Raw genomic sequence first — 17,116 nt, 5'->3', positions numbered from 1 at the left:
TTGTGTAATTCTTGAAAACAAAAATGATACATTCCACACATGTATACATTTCTAAGCATCTAACATTTCAATACCCTGCACAGATATATAGGTATGCATGAATTTGCCAAGTCACTTTTGCCTTCATAAGTAATATTGTTATTTGGAAATAGAAGGAAATATTCTAAGTTGTTTAGGACTGGATGAATTTTTTTTAAATGCATTTTTAAAAAGTTACCTATCTCTTGATTTCAGTAATAATTTTAAATGAGCAAATTTTACTTGGCAAAAGCCTTAAAATGTTGAAAATATTTTTTAAGTTCTATGCCATTATTATCACACCAGTCATCTACAACAAAGAAAAGCTGAAAGTGAAAGCAGATTGAGGGAAGCAGATGTGGTTCAACTGATAGAGCATCCGTCTACCATATGGAGGCTCCAGGATTCGATCCCCAGGGCCTCCTGACCCATGTAGTGAGCAGGCCCACGCACATTGCTGCTGTACGCAAGGACTGCCCTGTCATGCAGGGGTCACCCTGCGTAGGGGTGCCCCATGTGCAAGGTGTGCACCCCACAAGGAGAGCTGCCCCGCAGGAAAAAAGCGGAGCCTGCCCTGGAGTGGGGCTGCACACATGGAGAGCTGATGCAGTAAGATGATGCAACAACAAAAAAAGAGATGCAGATTCCCAGTGCCACCTGATAATACAAGCAGATGCAGAAGAATACACAGCAAATGGACACAGAGCAGACAACGGGGCAGGGGCGGGGGTGGGAGAAGAAAGCAGATTGAAGAAGACTACTATCATATCCCAGAAATATCAGTAATTCCAACATAGCCTTAGTCTAAATATGATTATTATGTAGTCTGAGTGTATGAATTCTACCCTGCTATCATACATGAAAGGCAAGAGAAGTTAGTATTATAAGACCACAGAAGTTAATATTGTGGAGTATTGATTCAGACAGCCTGGGTTCAATTTTTGGCTCTATAATTTACTGATTGTGTGATCTTAAGAAAGTTAATAGTTTAGTTTCCTCATCTATAAAATGAGAATAATAGTATCTAGCTCATAGGTTGTTGTAAGGTAATAAGAGGCAATACAGGAAGCGAACTTGGCCCAATGGATAGGGCATCCATCTACCACATGGGAGGTCCACGGTTCAAAACCCAGGCCTCCTTGACCTGTGTGGAACTGACCCATGCACAGCGCTGATACGCGCAAGGAGTGCCATGCCACTCAGGGTGTCCCCCACGTAGGGCAGCGCCACACGCAAGGAGTGCACCTGGTAAGGAGAGCTGCCCAGCGTGAAAGAAAGTGCAGCCTGCCTAAGAGTGGTGCTGCACACATAGAGAGCTGACACAAGATGACGCAGCAAAAAGAGACATAGATTGCCGGTGCCGTTGATAAGGATAGAAGCAGTCACAGAAGAACACACAGCAAATGGGCACAGAGAGTAGACAACAGGGAGGTGGGGGCGGGAAGAAATTAAAAATAAGAAAAAAATTAAAAAAATAAAAGAGATAATACATGTAAAGAGCTTAGATTAGTGCCTGGCACATACATGATATATAGTCAATAGATGTTAGCAAAATATATCCACTTATTTCCAACTAATTGCCCCTATCCCAATTCGAGCTGCTATCATCCATCTGCAGGCTTCTGCAATAGCCTCCATGCTAATACTCCTTCAATCCATTCTCTACACAACAGAGGGTGGTCTTTTAAAAATTCAAATCAACTCAGACACTTCAATTTATTGAACAAATTCTTCTTTAGCAGTGTATTATTCAGCCAAAGGGGTGCTGATGCAAAATACCAGAAATTGGTTGGTTTTTATAAAGGGTATTTATTTGGGGTAGGAGCTTACAGATACCAGGCCATAAAGCATAAGATACTTCCCTCACCAAAGTCTATTTTCACGTGTTCGAGCAAGATGGCTGCCAACTTCTGTGAGAGTTCAGGCTTCCTGGGTTCCTCCCTTCCTGGGGCTTGCTTCTCTTTCCTCTGTGTGCTTACTTCCTGGGGCTCGAACTTAAGTCTTCAGCATCAAACCCTAACATCAAAACTCCAATATCAAAAACCAATAACTGTGTCCTTTGCCATGCCTTTCATCTGTGAGTCCTTACCCACTAAAGGGTGGGGACTCAACACCCTACTGGCACAAGAGGTTCACATTATTACTTAAACAAGTAAACCTATGAATCCAATATAATCTAATATGCCCAGAAGAAAAGATCAGTTTACAAACAATCCAATATTTCTTTTTGGAATTCATCAATAATATCAAACTAGTACAAGCAGTAACTATTGCTAATTTGTGGAAGTTCTGTCTTAAAGCTCTTTATAAATATTAACTGATTTGATCTTCACAAAAACCCAAGATAGGTTCCATATCTGCATGTTACAGATGAACAAACAGGCAAAGAGATGCTACGTTAGTTGCTCAAGGTCACACATTCAGTTTGTATTGGGGCCAGTATTTTCAGAGAGGCAGGCTACCTACAGGACGCATGCTCTTAACCACTCTATTAATTCTCATATTTTTCCATTGCGCTTAGAATAAATCCTAATTTTATCCAGGCCTTCCGGATCTGGCCTATCTTTCTACCCCCATCATGGCCCACTGTCCCCCTCATTCATAATCACCCAGCATCACTTATCTCTTACCTTTTCCTTAAATACATCCTTTCACTTCAAGGGAACTAATGAATTTAATGGCCATCTAGAGAACAGTTTTAGGTAATGATCTTCAGTACGGGGCAGGAAGTTATATGTTTTGTTCACTACTGAGTCAATTGTAACACATAGTAAGTCTTCAATGGCAGATAAAAGGATAAAAAGAAGTGATAGGGACAAAAATAGAACGGGCAAATGCCAATGTTTATTTGAAAGAGATTACTAAATACCTAAATACAAAAGAGACAACCATAAAATTCCTAGAAGAAAATGTAGGTAAGCATCTCCAAGATACTGTGGTAGGTGGTAGTTTCCAAAACAAGAGCAACAAAAGGAAAAAAATAAATGGGACCTCTCCAAAATTAAACACTTTTGTACCTCAAAGCACTTTGTCAAAAAGGGTGAAAACACAGCCGACTCAGTGGGAGAAAATATTTGGCGATCACATATCCAATAAGGGTTTAATATCGATGATATAGGAAGAGATCATACAACTCAACAATAAAAAGATAAATGACCCCCAAAAAAAATGTGCAAAAGACTTAGATAATTGTACAAAGAAGAAATAAAAATGGTGAAAAAATACATGAAAAAGTGTTCAATATCACTAGTGATTAGGGAAATGCAAAATCAAAACTATAATGAAATATCATTTCACACCTAATACACTTTCCAGTATTAAAAAGTTGGAAAACTGTAAATGTTGGAGAGGATGTGGAGAGATAGGAATGCTTATTCACTGTTGGTGGTAATGTAGAATGGCACAGCCACTGTGGAGGACTGTTTGGCAATTCCTAAGGGAGTTGAATATAGACTTACTTTGTGACCGGGCAATACCACTACTAGGTAGATACCCATAATAACTGAGAACAGAGACACGAACAGACATCTGCACACCAATGTTCATAGCAGTGTTATTCATGATAGCCAAAAATTGGAAAGAACCCAGCTGTCCATCAACTGATGAATGGATAAACTGTGGTATATTCACATGATGGAATCTTATGCAGTAGTAAGAAGAAATGAAGTCATAAAGCATATGACAACAAGGATGAATCTGGAGGATGTTATGTTCAGTGAAGCAAGGAAGACACAAAGGGACAAATACTATATGACTGTGCTATTATGAACTAAATATATTATGTAAACTCATGGAGTTAATAATTAGAATATTTTGTTTTGTTTTGTTTAATGTCTTTACTTTGTGACCTAAATTCTACTTTGATAATAGTTTTACTAACACTACTTTAATTTCTTCCAATCATCATTGGTTTACACTTCTAAAATCTCCTCTTTGAAGTTTTTAATTTTGTATTATATTTTGTTGCTCTGGTGATATCCATAGAAAATATCTAGAATAGGCAAAGGAATGGATTTAAAGGGAAAACAAAGGCTCTTGTCTTAATAAATAGATAAATATAGAAAGAAAATTTAACAAAATGTTAACAATGATCAACTTTGAAGGATGGTTTTTAAGCACATTTTTTATAGTTTTCTGTTTTAACTATTTTATGATAAACATGTATCTTAAAATTTAAAATATAAGTTATAAAGTATTAATGACATTTAAAACAAGGAGACACCATTTCTGCAGAACTTATTTTCATTTGTTTCCTCCTTCTGAGTTGCCTGCTCTAAAATTTTCCCTTTTTCTACTGGATTGTTGGCCATTTTCTTTTTTTTTTTTTTTTTAATGTGTATTTTCTTTTTCTTTTTTTCCAAATTCTACTCAATTTATTCATTTTTTTAAAAATATTACATTCAAAAAATATGAGGCCCCCACTCACCCCCACCGCCCCCACCCCAATAATTAGAATATTAATTACCAAAAAATAGAAGGATAGATAATAGAAAGCTGAGGGTTACTATCTGCAAAATGGTAAAAATGTTGCTTGTAAACCTTTGGAAATGAATAGAAATGGTGAAAGCACATCATAGTATGTGTAACTAACAGACCTATTATGTGGGAATGAAAGGGAAATCTAAGGTCATATATATTATTAGAAAGAAAGCCAAAAAATGTAACATGGGACTATAACATAGTGAAACCACATGTAAAACATAAATATGGGTAATATTGCATACATAAGACTTTTTACAAAATATAGATACAAATATACTAGACATAAGGAAACAAAGTGACAGCTATGTACAGCAGGGGAATCATAGATTGAGAGGTGATAAGTTTTTGTTGTTTTTATTATCATTGGAATAATGAAAATACTCTAAAATGACTGAAATGATGAATGCACAACTATGTGACTATACTGAATACTATTGATTTTACACTTTGGATAGATTTATGCTTTATTAATATGTTACCAATAAGATTGATTTGTGGGAAGTGGCCATGGCTCAACTGATAGAGTGTCTGTCTACCATATGGAGGCTCCAGGGTTCGATCCCCAGGGCCTCCTGACCCGTGTAGTAAGCTGACCCACGTGAGGTGCTGCCGCACACAAAGAGTGCTTGCCTCACAGAGGCACCCCTGCATAAGGGTGCCGCACGTACAAGGAGTGTGCCCCACAAGGAGAGCCACCCTGTGTGAAAATAGTGCAGCCCACCCAGGAGTGGCACCCAGAGAGCTGACGCAGCAAGATGAAGCAGTAAAAATGGTTGCAGTTTCTCTGTGCTGCTGGATAATGTAAGCAGATGCAGAAGAACACCGAGCGAATGGATACAGAGAGCAGACAAGGGGGGAAAGTGGAGAGAAATAAATAAAATAAATCTTTTTAAAAAACAATACAAAACCACCTTATTTAATGAGCTCCAACTACCTGCTTCTCAATAGAATTTATGATTAAGCTTGCTTAAATTGATACTCAGAGGCTTTGTTTAAATATTACCCTGAGATGTTCTGAAGACAACCTGAAAGAAAAAGACAGGAGAGAGAGGATTGGAGGAGAGTATAGAAAAAAGAATAGCAGAAAGGATAACCAAAAGAGTAAAAAGACAGACAGAAATAAGATATGACATATGAAAACCAAAGAATAAAATGGAGGAAGTAAATAGTGCATTTACAGTAATATCATTGAATGTGAATGGATTAAACTCCCCAATCAAAAGATACAGGCTGACAGAGTAGATTTCTTTAAAAATGAGCCATCCATATGCAGGTTACAAGAAACTCACCTTAGGCCCAGGGATACAAAATGGCTGAAAGTGAAGATTGGAAAAAGATACTCCATACGAATAGTAACCAGAAAAGATCAGGGGTAGCTATACTAACATCAGACAAAACAGACTTTGAATGCAAAAATGTTATAAGAGATAAAGAAGGCCATTATGTATTTTAAAAAGGGACAATACATCAGGAAGATATAACAATCATAATCATCTATACACCTAACCAGGGTGCCCCAAAATACATGAGATGAACTCTGGGAAAACTAAATGGAGAAACAGACATCTCTACAATAATTGTTGGAGACTTCAACACCCCACTAGCATCATTAGAAAACTAGACGGAAGTTCAATGAAGAAACAAAACTTGAACAATATGATAAATGAGTTAGACCTAACAGACATAAGAACCTGCATCCAAACTCAGTGGGCTCATTCCTCTCAAGTGCCCATGGATATTTCTCCAGGATAGACCACATGTTGAGGCACAATGCAGCTCTCAATAAATATAAAAAGATTGAAATTATTCAAAGCACCTTCTCAGATCATAATGGAATGAAAGTGGAAATCAGTAACAGGAAAAAAGTAAATTAGCAAATGTGTGGAGGCTGAACAACATACAATAATCAGTGGGTTAAAGAAAAAATTGCAAGTGAAATCAGTAAATATATTGAGACAAATGAAAATGAGAACAACAACTTATCAAAACTTACGGGATACAGTGAGGACAGTCTTGAAAGGGAAATTTATAGCCCTAAATGCCTATATTAAAAAAGAAGAAAGAGCTAAACTCAAAGATTTAACTGGACAACTAGAGAAAGTAGAAAAAGAACAGAAAACCCATCCCAAAGCAAGCAGAAGGGGACAACCAGCAAGACATCAGCGGAGTAAGGCACTCATAGAATCAGCTCCTGCTACAGGGCAGTTAGTAAACACTCAGAGCTATCTGGAGCTACCTGAAGCATGTGTTTAGGGGCTCCAGGAGGCCAGAAGAGCATCCTGCAACATCCTTGAAGGAATGGAAAGGGAAGACTGCCCATCTGCCGAGAAGACTTATAAATGGAGTGATCCATGTCCTAGACACCAGTGCCATCCTCCACTGGAGGCACAAGTCGCCTTGGGAACTGTTCCATGGCTGGAATTGAAAGCTCCACTTCCCAAAAATGAGGGAGGAAGAGACAATTGGGCACCAGTTTCAGCTACTGATGACTAAATTCAGTGGGTTAAAGTATAAACCTGAGAACAGCTAAAGCTTGAGCCTGTCCAGGTCAGAACGAGGCCAGGAGCCACCATCTGAATGCCATGCCTGGCACGAGGGGAAATGGGGCAGACTGAGAATCCCAGTTTGAGCCTGTCCAAGCCAGAAAGAGGCAGGAGCCACCATCTTAATGCTGTGCCTGGCACAGGGGAAGAGGGGCAACCTGAAAATCACAGCACTGGTGGGGACCGGCTTCTTTCCATTCAGATCAGATTGCAGCTCTAGCCTAGGCCTCAGTGCCACCTCCAGCAGGGAGGAAGCTGTGGAGTCCTGCACCAGCCTCCTCTCCAGGAAATTCCTGGCCAAGGCATGGAGGCTGGTGATTACACTACTCTGGCAGCACCAGCTGCCCCAGGAGCTATTCTGTGGCTGGAATTGGAAGCTTCATTTCCCATAAATGGGGAGGAGGACACAGTTGACTGCTGATTTCAGCTACTGATTGGTAGACTTGGCTAGTTAAGATATAACCCTGGGAACAGCTGGGGTGTGAATCTGCACAAGTCAGGAAGAGGCCAGTGGCCATCATTTTGATTCTGCCCCCAGCCTGAGGGGAAGCCCGGACCAAAAATCACAGTGACCGTAGAAATTGGTTTCTTTCACCCAGGTCGGCCTGCAGCCAAAGCCTAGGCTTCAGCCCCACCTCTGGCAGGGAGGAGGCTGGAGGGCCCTGCACTAGCCTATCTAGGTAACTGCAGGTACCTTTGGCTGGCATAGGCTGAAAATCAAAAGTCTACTGGGGCAACTGCAGTCATCTTCAACCCACAGTGCATAGATAGCTGCTCACATCTGCAGCTCCACCCCCACCCCAGGCAGGGGAGAAAGGGGTGTGAAGCTTCATCAGTCTCTCTGGGCAACTCTAGTCTAGACCTGCACAACTTGGATTATTCTACACAGCTGTGACTCTGTCCCTACCCCTGGCAAAGGAGAAAATTGGGAGAGGCTTCATCGGTCCCTGGCAAAATGAGGGCGACTTGACCCTCCATGCTTATAGCACCATTTACAACCTTGGCTCCTACTGCACAATTTCAAGGGAGAAAGGGCAGGAATCCCTAAACTAAAGAGAAAAAATGCACCCAGAATAAATACTCTGGTAAGCCATATGCGAAGACACCAACAAAAATTACAATCCACACCAAGAAACAGGAATTTATGGCCCAGTTAAAGGAACAAGACAAGCCTCCAGATGACAAAAAGGAGTTGAGACAACTAATCATAGATGTTCAAACAAATCTCCTTAATAAATTCAATGAAATGGCTAACGAGATTAAGGATATTAAGAAGACACTGGAGGAGCACAAAGAAGAATTTGAAATCATACTTAGAAAAATAGCAGATCTTATGGGAATGAAAGGTGCAATCAATGAAATTTTTAAAAATTGGTGGAATCATATAATAGCAGATTTGAGGGAGGCAGAAGAAAGATGGGTGAGCTTGACAAAATGGCCTCTGAAAGTGAACATACAAAATAACACATGAAGAAAAGAATGGAAAAAATTGAGCAGTCTCAGGGAACTAAATGACAGCAAAAGATGTGCAAACATACATGTCATGGGTGTCCCAGAAGGAGAAGAGAAAAGAAAAGGGGCAGAAGGAACATTTGAAGAAAAAAATGGTATAAAGTTTCTCAACCCTATTGAAGGACATAGATATCCATGTCCAAGAAGCACAATGTACTCCCATCCAAAAAAATCTGAATACTCCAAGACATATACTCATTGGAATGTCAAATGCCAAAGACAAAGAGAGAATACTGAGAACAGCAAGAGAAAAGCAATACATAACATATAAGGGATACCCAATAAGATTAAGTGCTGATTTCTTACCAGAAACCATGGAGGCAAGAAGACAGTGGCCTGATATATTGCCTTATTATAGATGAGAAAACTGAGGCACGTAGACTTTAATAGTTTATCTAAGTTAGTATGAGGCAGAGGTGGGATTTGTACCTGAGTATGCTTGACTAAAAGTTATGTTCCTTTAACCACTACAGTCATGTTAACAGGCATTTGCAATATCTATTTACAATGTAAATAGACAAGTCATCATTTTGTTGTGTGAATTAAACGGAAAGGCCAAACCTTTCCTCATGTTTTTTGTCACTACAAATGATCTTATCTTGTACCCAGCATGAGAAATGAAAGCGAATCCTTATATCAAGATGCCATTGTATCAGTTCCCTAATTCTTTTCTATGAGTATGCATTCATTAACATTTATGTAACTGTTTCCTCTTATTGCTGATGTGATCAAAATTAAAGGGTTAATGAAATAAGCCACTCTTACTAAAAATAAAAAAAAAAAAAAAAAAAAAGATACTACAAGAGAAAAACTTCCAGCCAAGAATCTTATATCCAGCAAGACTGTCTTTCAAAAATGAGGGTGAGATTAGAATATTTACAGATAAACTGAAACTGAGAGAATTTCCAAGCAAGAGAGATTTTCAGGAAATACTAAAGGGTGTGCTGGACCCTGAAAAGAAAAGACAGGAGAGAGAGGCCTGGAAGAGAATTTAGAAATGAAGATTATATCGATAAAAGTAACTAAAAGTGTCAAAAGAGTGGTGAAAATAAAATATGACAGATAAAAATCAAATAGGAATAAACTTAACCAACAATGTAAAGCACTGGTATTCAGAAAACTGCAACTCAGTGTTAAATCAAAAAAGGCCTAAATAACTGGAAGAACATTTCATGCTCATGGATTGGAAGACTAAACATCATTAAGATGTCAGTTCTACTCAAATTGATACACAGATTCAACGCAATCCCGATAAAGATTCTACCAGTGTTAAAAAAAAAATTGAAAACACAATTATCAAATTTATTTGAAAGAGTAAGGGGTCCTGAATAGCCAGAAACATCATAAAAAGGAAAAGCAAACCCTCATCTCCAGACTTTAAATCATATTACCTAGGTGTAGTGGTATAAACAGCATGGTACTGGCATAAAGACAAACACACAGACCAATGGAACCAAATGGATGGTTCAGAAACAGACCCTTACATTTATGGTCAAGTGATTTTTGACTAGTCTGTCAAAGTCACATAGCTCGGGCAGAACAGTCCATTCAACAAATGGCACTGAAAGAACTGGATATCCATAGCCAAAAGAAGGAAGGAGGACTCTTTTCCCACACTTTATCCAAAAATTAACTCAACATGGATAAAAAACCTATACATAAAAGCAAGAACCATAAAACTTCTAGAAGAAATTGTAGGAAAAAATCTTCAAGACCTGGTGATAGGTGGTAGATTCTTAAAGGAGATAAGAGAAGGACTGAGATGGACTACTGATGTTTAATATATGTAGAAGTTTTAATTATCTATACTGTAAAAGTGTGGAAATGGTAAAGTGGGTGGGAACACATAGTGAGTAACAGCTAGTTTATAAATGGGGATGTGGCTGAAAATGGTAGTCTCGGTATGTAAATGCCAATTGACAGAATGCTAGAGAATAATCTAGGAACTGAATAGCACAGTAAACCAAGAGGTGGATGAGAATTATGATTGATGGTACAGATATAAGAGTGTCCTTTGTGAACAAATATACATCACAACTGTGGGTGTTGGGAATGTGGAGAAGCATGGGAAAAATACAGCTGGAGTGACCTATGGACTGTGGTTAGCAGTAATAATATAATATTCTTGTATCTATGAGAAAGATGTACTGTGTTGATAATGAGACAGTCTGGAAAATGTGAGCCAAATGAGGGTACACCATGGACATGGTAACAATCAGATGATATTATCTTATCTGTAGCAAATGTTCCACCACAGTGTGATGTGTTGATGGAAGGGTGTTGTTTGGGAATTCTGCACATGTGCATGATTGTTTTATAAGTTTACAACTTCTGTCATAAAAAATATATTTTAAAGGCAAGTGGATTTGGCTCAACAGATAGAGCATTCACCTACCACATGGGATGTCCAGGGTTCAAACCCAGGGCCTCCTGACCCATGTGATGAGCTGGCCCAGCGCAGTGCTGATGCACACAAGGAGTGCCCTACCACGCAGGGGTGTCCCCCACATAGGGGAGCCCCATGCATAAGGAGTGCACCCCATAAGGAGAGCCACCCAGCGTGAAAAAAGTGCAGCCTGCCCAGCGTGGCACCGCACACACAGAGAGCTGATGCACCAAGATGACACAACAAAAAGAGACAGAGATTCCCGGTGCCGCTGACAAGAATACAAGTGGACACAGAAGAACACACAGAGAATGGACACAGAGAGCAGGCAACTGGGGGGTGGGGGGGGGGGGGCGGGCAGGGAAGGGGAGAGAAATAAATAAATAATAAATCTTAAAAAATATATATATTTATATATTTTTAAAAATAACAATAGGGTGGGTTGGGGGAAAAACACACCAAACGTAAGATAAGGACTATGATTAGTTGTAAAATTTTGACAATATTCTTTCATAATTTGTAAGACACATCTCACGACAATGCAAGTTGTTGGTGGAGGGTTCATGTATGGGACCCCTATATGATGTTATGCATGTTTGTAAGTTCACAACTTTTACTATATACTTTTTTATGTATGTTCATATATAAATGATATAAAGCTAATAATAGGGTTGGTTGGGGGAAAATACTTTGGTTAGTAGTAATATTTTGACAATGCTCTTTAATCATTAGTTAAAAAGTTTTAACAACAATGCAAGTTATTGGTGGTAGGGTGAGTTATGAGAGTCCTGTATGATGTTATATATGTTTGTTTTATAAATTCACAACTATTATTATATACTTATTGCTTATTTATGAGTGATATACTTCAATAAATTAATTTTTTAAAATTAAGACCAAAGCTAGCAGAAGGAAAGAAATAATAAAAGTTAGAGCAGAATAAATTAAATTGAGAACAAAAAAACAATAGAGAAAATCAACAAGACCAAAAGCTGGTTCTCTGAAAAGATCAATAAAATTGACAAACTCCTAGCTAGACTAACAAAGGAAAAAAGAAGGTACAATTAAATACAATCAGAAATGAAAGGAATAAGTTACATCTGACCCCAAAGAAATGTAAAGAATCATAAGAGGATATTATGAGAAACTGTATGCCAACAACCTGGACAACTAGGTACTAGTTGTACCTACTAGGTACCTAGTACATTTAATTGAGAAAGGTATGTCATTCAACTGTGTTTTCTTTTTAGTTTTAAATTGTTTATATTTTCAATTATTAAATGTACCAAATAAAGTTTAAAAACAAACAAAAAAGATGTTCTGAAGGCAAAGATACTGTTTGTAGGTTAATTGAAAACAGTCTCTAAAAGTTTGGTGAAACAAGTTCATAGGGAATTGTGCAAATTTAAGGAGAAAGCAAAAATGTAAGGCACTTTAAACAGAAACACACATAAAATAAGGTTATGTATTGATTTAAATGTTATGGTCAAAATAAATTTAAAAAATTAAAAATTAATTTAAAAAGAAAAAAAAATAAATGTTATGGTCAGAACCTCACAGGAATGTGTATTTTCCCCAGGGATAATGGTTCAGTATTTGTTAATTCAGTGTTAAGAGACTGTATGCAATAACATAACTATTGTGAATAATTAGAGTCAACTCATTCTGTAGTGAAGAGTAGGACAAGCTCAGAAATTTGGGGCATTTATAGTTTCAGTTAAGTAGGATGTAGAGATATATACTGTAAGAGTAATAAAAAGGAATGTGGAATAGTCTTTACTGGCACATAGTAGCATATTGAATTAGTCCATTATCTTGTTACATTTGGCATCTTTCTAATCATTTGCCATTTCTCTTTAGGTTTCAGATTTGCGCAACCACAGGAAAAAATACTGGTATCAGAGAAGCAGATGAAAACACCAGACTATCTTTTATATCAAAATGTTTATGTAAAACAAAAATCTATGTAAGTGCCTAAGTCCACTTAAAGAACAAGTATTAAGTGTTTTCTTTTCTTTTCCGAGCTATAGCCCTTCAAGTCCCACACCCACCAGTTTAAGTCAAGAGATATAGTTTATTCTGACTGGCATGACTTGTGTATTCTTTTTTTTTTTTTTTTTAAAGATTTATTTATTTATTTAAATTCCCCCCCCCCTCCCCTGGTTGTCTGTTCTTGGTGTCTATTTGCTGCGTCTTGTTTCTTTGTCTGCTTTTGTTTCTTTGTCCGCTTCTGTTGTCGTCAGCAGCACGGGAAGTGTGGGCGGCGCCATTCCTGGGCAGGCTGCACTTTCTTTTCACGCTGGGCGGCTTTCCTCATGGGCGCAACTCCTTGCGTGTGGGGCTCCCCCACGCAGGGGACACCCTTGTGTGGCACAGCACTCCTTGCGTGCATCAGCACTGCGCATGGCCAGCTCCACACGGGTCAAGGAGGCCCGGGGTTTGAACCGCGGACCTCCCATATGGTAGACGGACGCCCTAACCACTGGGCCAAAGTCCGTTTCCCAGACTTGTGTATTCTTAGCACAGCTCCTAGCCCAGTTAAGTGAGAAAGAGAGAACAGAAATAGAACATTGACTGAATACAGTTGTTATGGAAAATATAGAAAATAGCCCTGGTATTCTGAGAAACCACAATATTTTAACAACCACAGTTAAATAAAGGTATATGTAGGTGCAAAATATCTTCAGATTATTTCCTCCTGCTGATTCTCAGCCAACTTAAACATATTATATATTTTACCTTTCTCAATTTCTCTCCTAGTCAGTCTTAATACCTAAGTTATTTAACAATTGTTTCTTTCCTCTCTTTTTAGATGGTCTTGAAGCTGTCTTCAATCCTGTCCTTTACTTTTTCATTTTCCATTCTGAATCCATCTCCTGATCATCATTCTTTTGGGGGTCTACGATTTTTGTTCCCTCATCTGCACTAAATACAACTGTTTAGATTCTTAATCCTTCTCTTTCAGGAGGAATAAACTTGTTATCTATTGTGGTATAATAAACTAGCCCTAAATTTAGCAGCTTAAAACAACAAACATGTATTATTATTAGACAAAGCATATATCAGAAACTCAGATATGGCAAAGATTTGGGCATTATTAGAACAGAAACTTAAAGTAACTGATTCATAAAGTAACTGATTCATATTCATAATGGAAAAAGTAGACAATGTACAAAAACAAATGGGTAATTAAGCAGAGAGACTGAAACTCTAAGAATCATAGGAAATGCTAGTAATAAACATTGTAAGTGAACTGAAGAGTGCCTTTGATGGGCTCACCAGTGAATTGTACACAGGTGAGGAAAGAATGAGTGAGTTGAGGATACATCAATTGGAATCTTCCAAAATGAAATGCAAAGAAAAAAGAAGATAAAAAAGAACAGAATATTTAAGAACCGTGGGATAGTAACAACATGTGTAAAATACAAGTAATAGGATTACCAGAAGAAGAGAGAGAGGAATATCAGAAATGTTTGAAATAATAGTGGCTAAAAATTTTCCAAAATTAATGCCAGACACCAAACCATAGATCCAGGAACCTCGGAGTACACCAAACAAGATGAATTTTTTAAAAATACAATTAAGTATATTCGTAAAATATTTAAACTGCAGAAAAACAAAAATAAAGAGAGCATCTTAAAAGCCAGAGGGAAAAACACCTTATTTATGGAGGAGCATGGGTAAGAATTATATCATACTTCTTTTCAGAAATCATGCAAGCAAGAAGAGTGGAACATAATATTTAAAATATTGAAAGAAAAAACCCACTAACCTGAATTTCTATATCCAATATAATTATCCTTCAAACGGTAAGGAGAAATAAAGAATTTCTCGGGCATATACAAACTGAGGAAATACATCGCCAAAAGAATGGCCTTGCAAAAATGTTAAAAAGTTGTTTAGAGAAAAGGAAAATTACATAGGTCAGAAACCTGGATCTACATAAAGAAAAGAAGAACATGGGAGAAAGAATAAAGGAAGAGAAAATAAAACCTTTCATTTTCTTAATTTAGTTTATCTAATAGATAACTCTTCAAAATAATAATAGCATCAGTATAATAGTATCAGTATAATAGCATCAGGGTTATTATACTTAATGGATAAGTGAAATGAAGGATAGCAATGTTACAAGAGATGGGAGGAAATAATTGGGAATACTTTGCTATAAGGTCCCTGCACTACCTGTTTAACAGCATAGTGTTGAGAGTGGACTTAGATTAGTTGTAAATATATTTGACATGCTAAGTAAGGAGAGAAAATAGAAATGCTCAGTTAACACCAAAGAAAGTCATATATAACTCTGTCAAGAAGTTGTCTAATGGTGGAAATACAAATGGCTAAAAAAGCACATGAACAGGTGCTCAACATCACTAGCAATTAGGAAATGCAATCAAAACCACAATGAGATATCATCTTAAATCCATTAGACTGGCTGTTATTAAAAACGAAAAAAATAAAACCAAGTGTTAGAGATGGTGTGGAGGAATAGGAATACTTATCCACTGCTGGCGGGAATATAGAATGGTGCAGTCACTGTGAAGGACAGTTTGGCGGTTCCTCAGGAAGCTAAGTATAGAACTGCCTTGTGATTGGGCAATCCCAATTCTAGGAATATACCCAAAATAATTGAAAGCAAGCACCAAATATTTGCACAACAATGTTCATAATGGCATTATTCACAACTGTCAAAAGATGGACACCACCTAAGAGTCTATCAATAGATGAATGGATAAACAAAATATGCTATACATATACAATGGAATATTATACAGTTGTAAAAGGAATGAAATGTTGATATATGCAACAACATGGTGAATTTTGAAGATGTCATGTTGAGTGAAAAAAGTCAGACACAAAAGGACAAGTATTGTATGCTTTCACTTATTTGAGATCATTAGAATAAGCAAATCACTAGAGTCAGTAACTAGAATACAAGTTAGCAAGAGCCAGGGTGGAGAAAGGGAATGGGTATTTATTACTGGTAAAGAATTTCTGTTTGGGGTGATGGAAAATTTTTGTTAATGGATAGTGGTGATGGTAGCACAACACTGTGAATTTAACTAGCAGCGCTGAATTATATACATGAATGTGGTTAAAAGGGGAAATTTTAGGTTGTATATATGTTACCAGAATAAAAATGTAAAAAAAAACCAACCAACAAAAACCATAGAACTACAACACAGTGAAGCCTAATATGAAGTATGGACTATGGTCAATAGTGCAATTTTAATAATATTCTTTCATCAGTTATAACAAAGGTATCATACTAATACAAAGTTTAATAATGGGAGAGGGTAATAACTCTTTATTTTCAGCATGACTTTTCTGTAAAAATCCCATGCTCCAGCAAATACCATGAAGTGGGTTGGCTTAAAAATGGGAATTTATTAGCTTACGGTTTTGAGGCCAGGAAATTGTCCAAATCAAGGTATTATCAAGGTGATGCTTTCTTCCTGACGACTAGCTGCTGGCAATCCTTGGGTCCTCTGCCACATGCATAGGACATGGAAGCATCTGCTGGTCTCTTCCTTCTCTTCTGGATTCCACTTACCTCAGATTCTGGCTTCCATGGCTTTCTCTCTTTCTTTCTATTCATTCTGTTTATAAAGGACTCCAGTAATAGGATTAATCTCACCTATTGTGCCTTTCATTCCCAAGAGCTCTGTTACTTTTCTATTCAGGATTTCAAATTCTTCTTTGTGCGCATGCAATGTCTTTTTCATTTTAAAACTTACTATTTATTCTTTTTTTCTCTTTCCCTTCTCCTCCCCCATCCTGCTGTTTTTGCTGTGTCCACTCACTGAGTGGTCTTTTGTGTCTATTTCTCTTTTTCTCTTCTCGTCTTTCTTCTCTAGGATTCACCGGGATTCAATCCTGGGGCCTCTGATGTGGAGAGAGGTTCTGCGCCACCTCAGTTCCTGATCTCTGCTGCACTTCACCTTGACACTCTCCTTTGTCTCTCTTTTGTTGCATCGTCATCTTGCTGCGTGACTTACTTGCGCAGGTACTGGCTCACCATGCAGGCACTTGGCTTGCTGTGCGGATGCTCAGTTCACCATGTGGTTACTGGCTTACTGTGTGGGCACCAGCTTACCATGTGGGCACTGGCTCACTATGTGGGTCCTCTGCTGCCACATGGGCACTCGACTCACCACATGGGCACTGACATAGGCAC

The 17,116-nt window shown here is 37.9% G+C and overlaps 1 protein-coding gene across 3 annotated transcripts in view; it reads left to right on the top strand.

Annotated features, from left to right (window-relative positions):
• The window catches only part of C27H11orf65 (chromosome 27 C11orf65 homolog), a 149,474-nt gene extending 133,426 nt beyond the window's left edge, over window positions 1-16,048 (top strand). For 2 of the 3 annotated variants that reach the window (XM_058289106.2, XM_004470852.4), the window contains 2 exons: window positions 12,802-12,907; window positions 13,754-16,047. In XM_058289106.2, the coding sequence (XP_058145089.1) occupies window positions 12,802-12,907; window positions 13,754-13,763 (116 nt within the window). In that variant the 3' untranslated portion in view covers window positions 13,764-16,047. Of the gene's footprint in view, window positions 1-12,801; window positions 12,908-13,753 lie in introns of all 3 variants that reach the window. The other variant, XM_058289105.2, reaches the window with a different exon arrangement.
• Window positions 16,049-17,116: the final 1,068 nt, after the last annotated feature.

This window comes from Dasypus novemcinctus, chromosome 27 (genome assembly GCF_030445035.2).
Source record: "Dasypus novemcinctus isolate mDasNov1 chromosome 27, mDasNov1.1.hap2, whole genome shotgun sequence".
Taxonomy (NCBI): domain Eukaryota; kingdom Metazoa; phylum Chordata; class Mammalia; order Cingulata; family Dasypodidae; genus Dasypus; species Dasypus novemcinctus.
The sequence above is the reverse complement of the archived record's forward strand: the minus strand, read 5'-3'. Positions and strand labels throughout refer to the sequence as shown.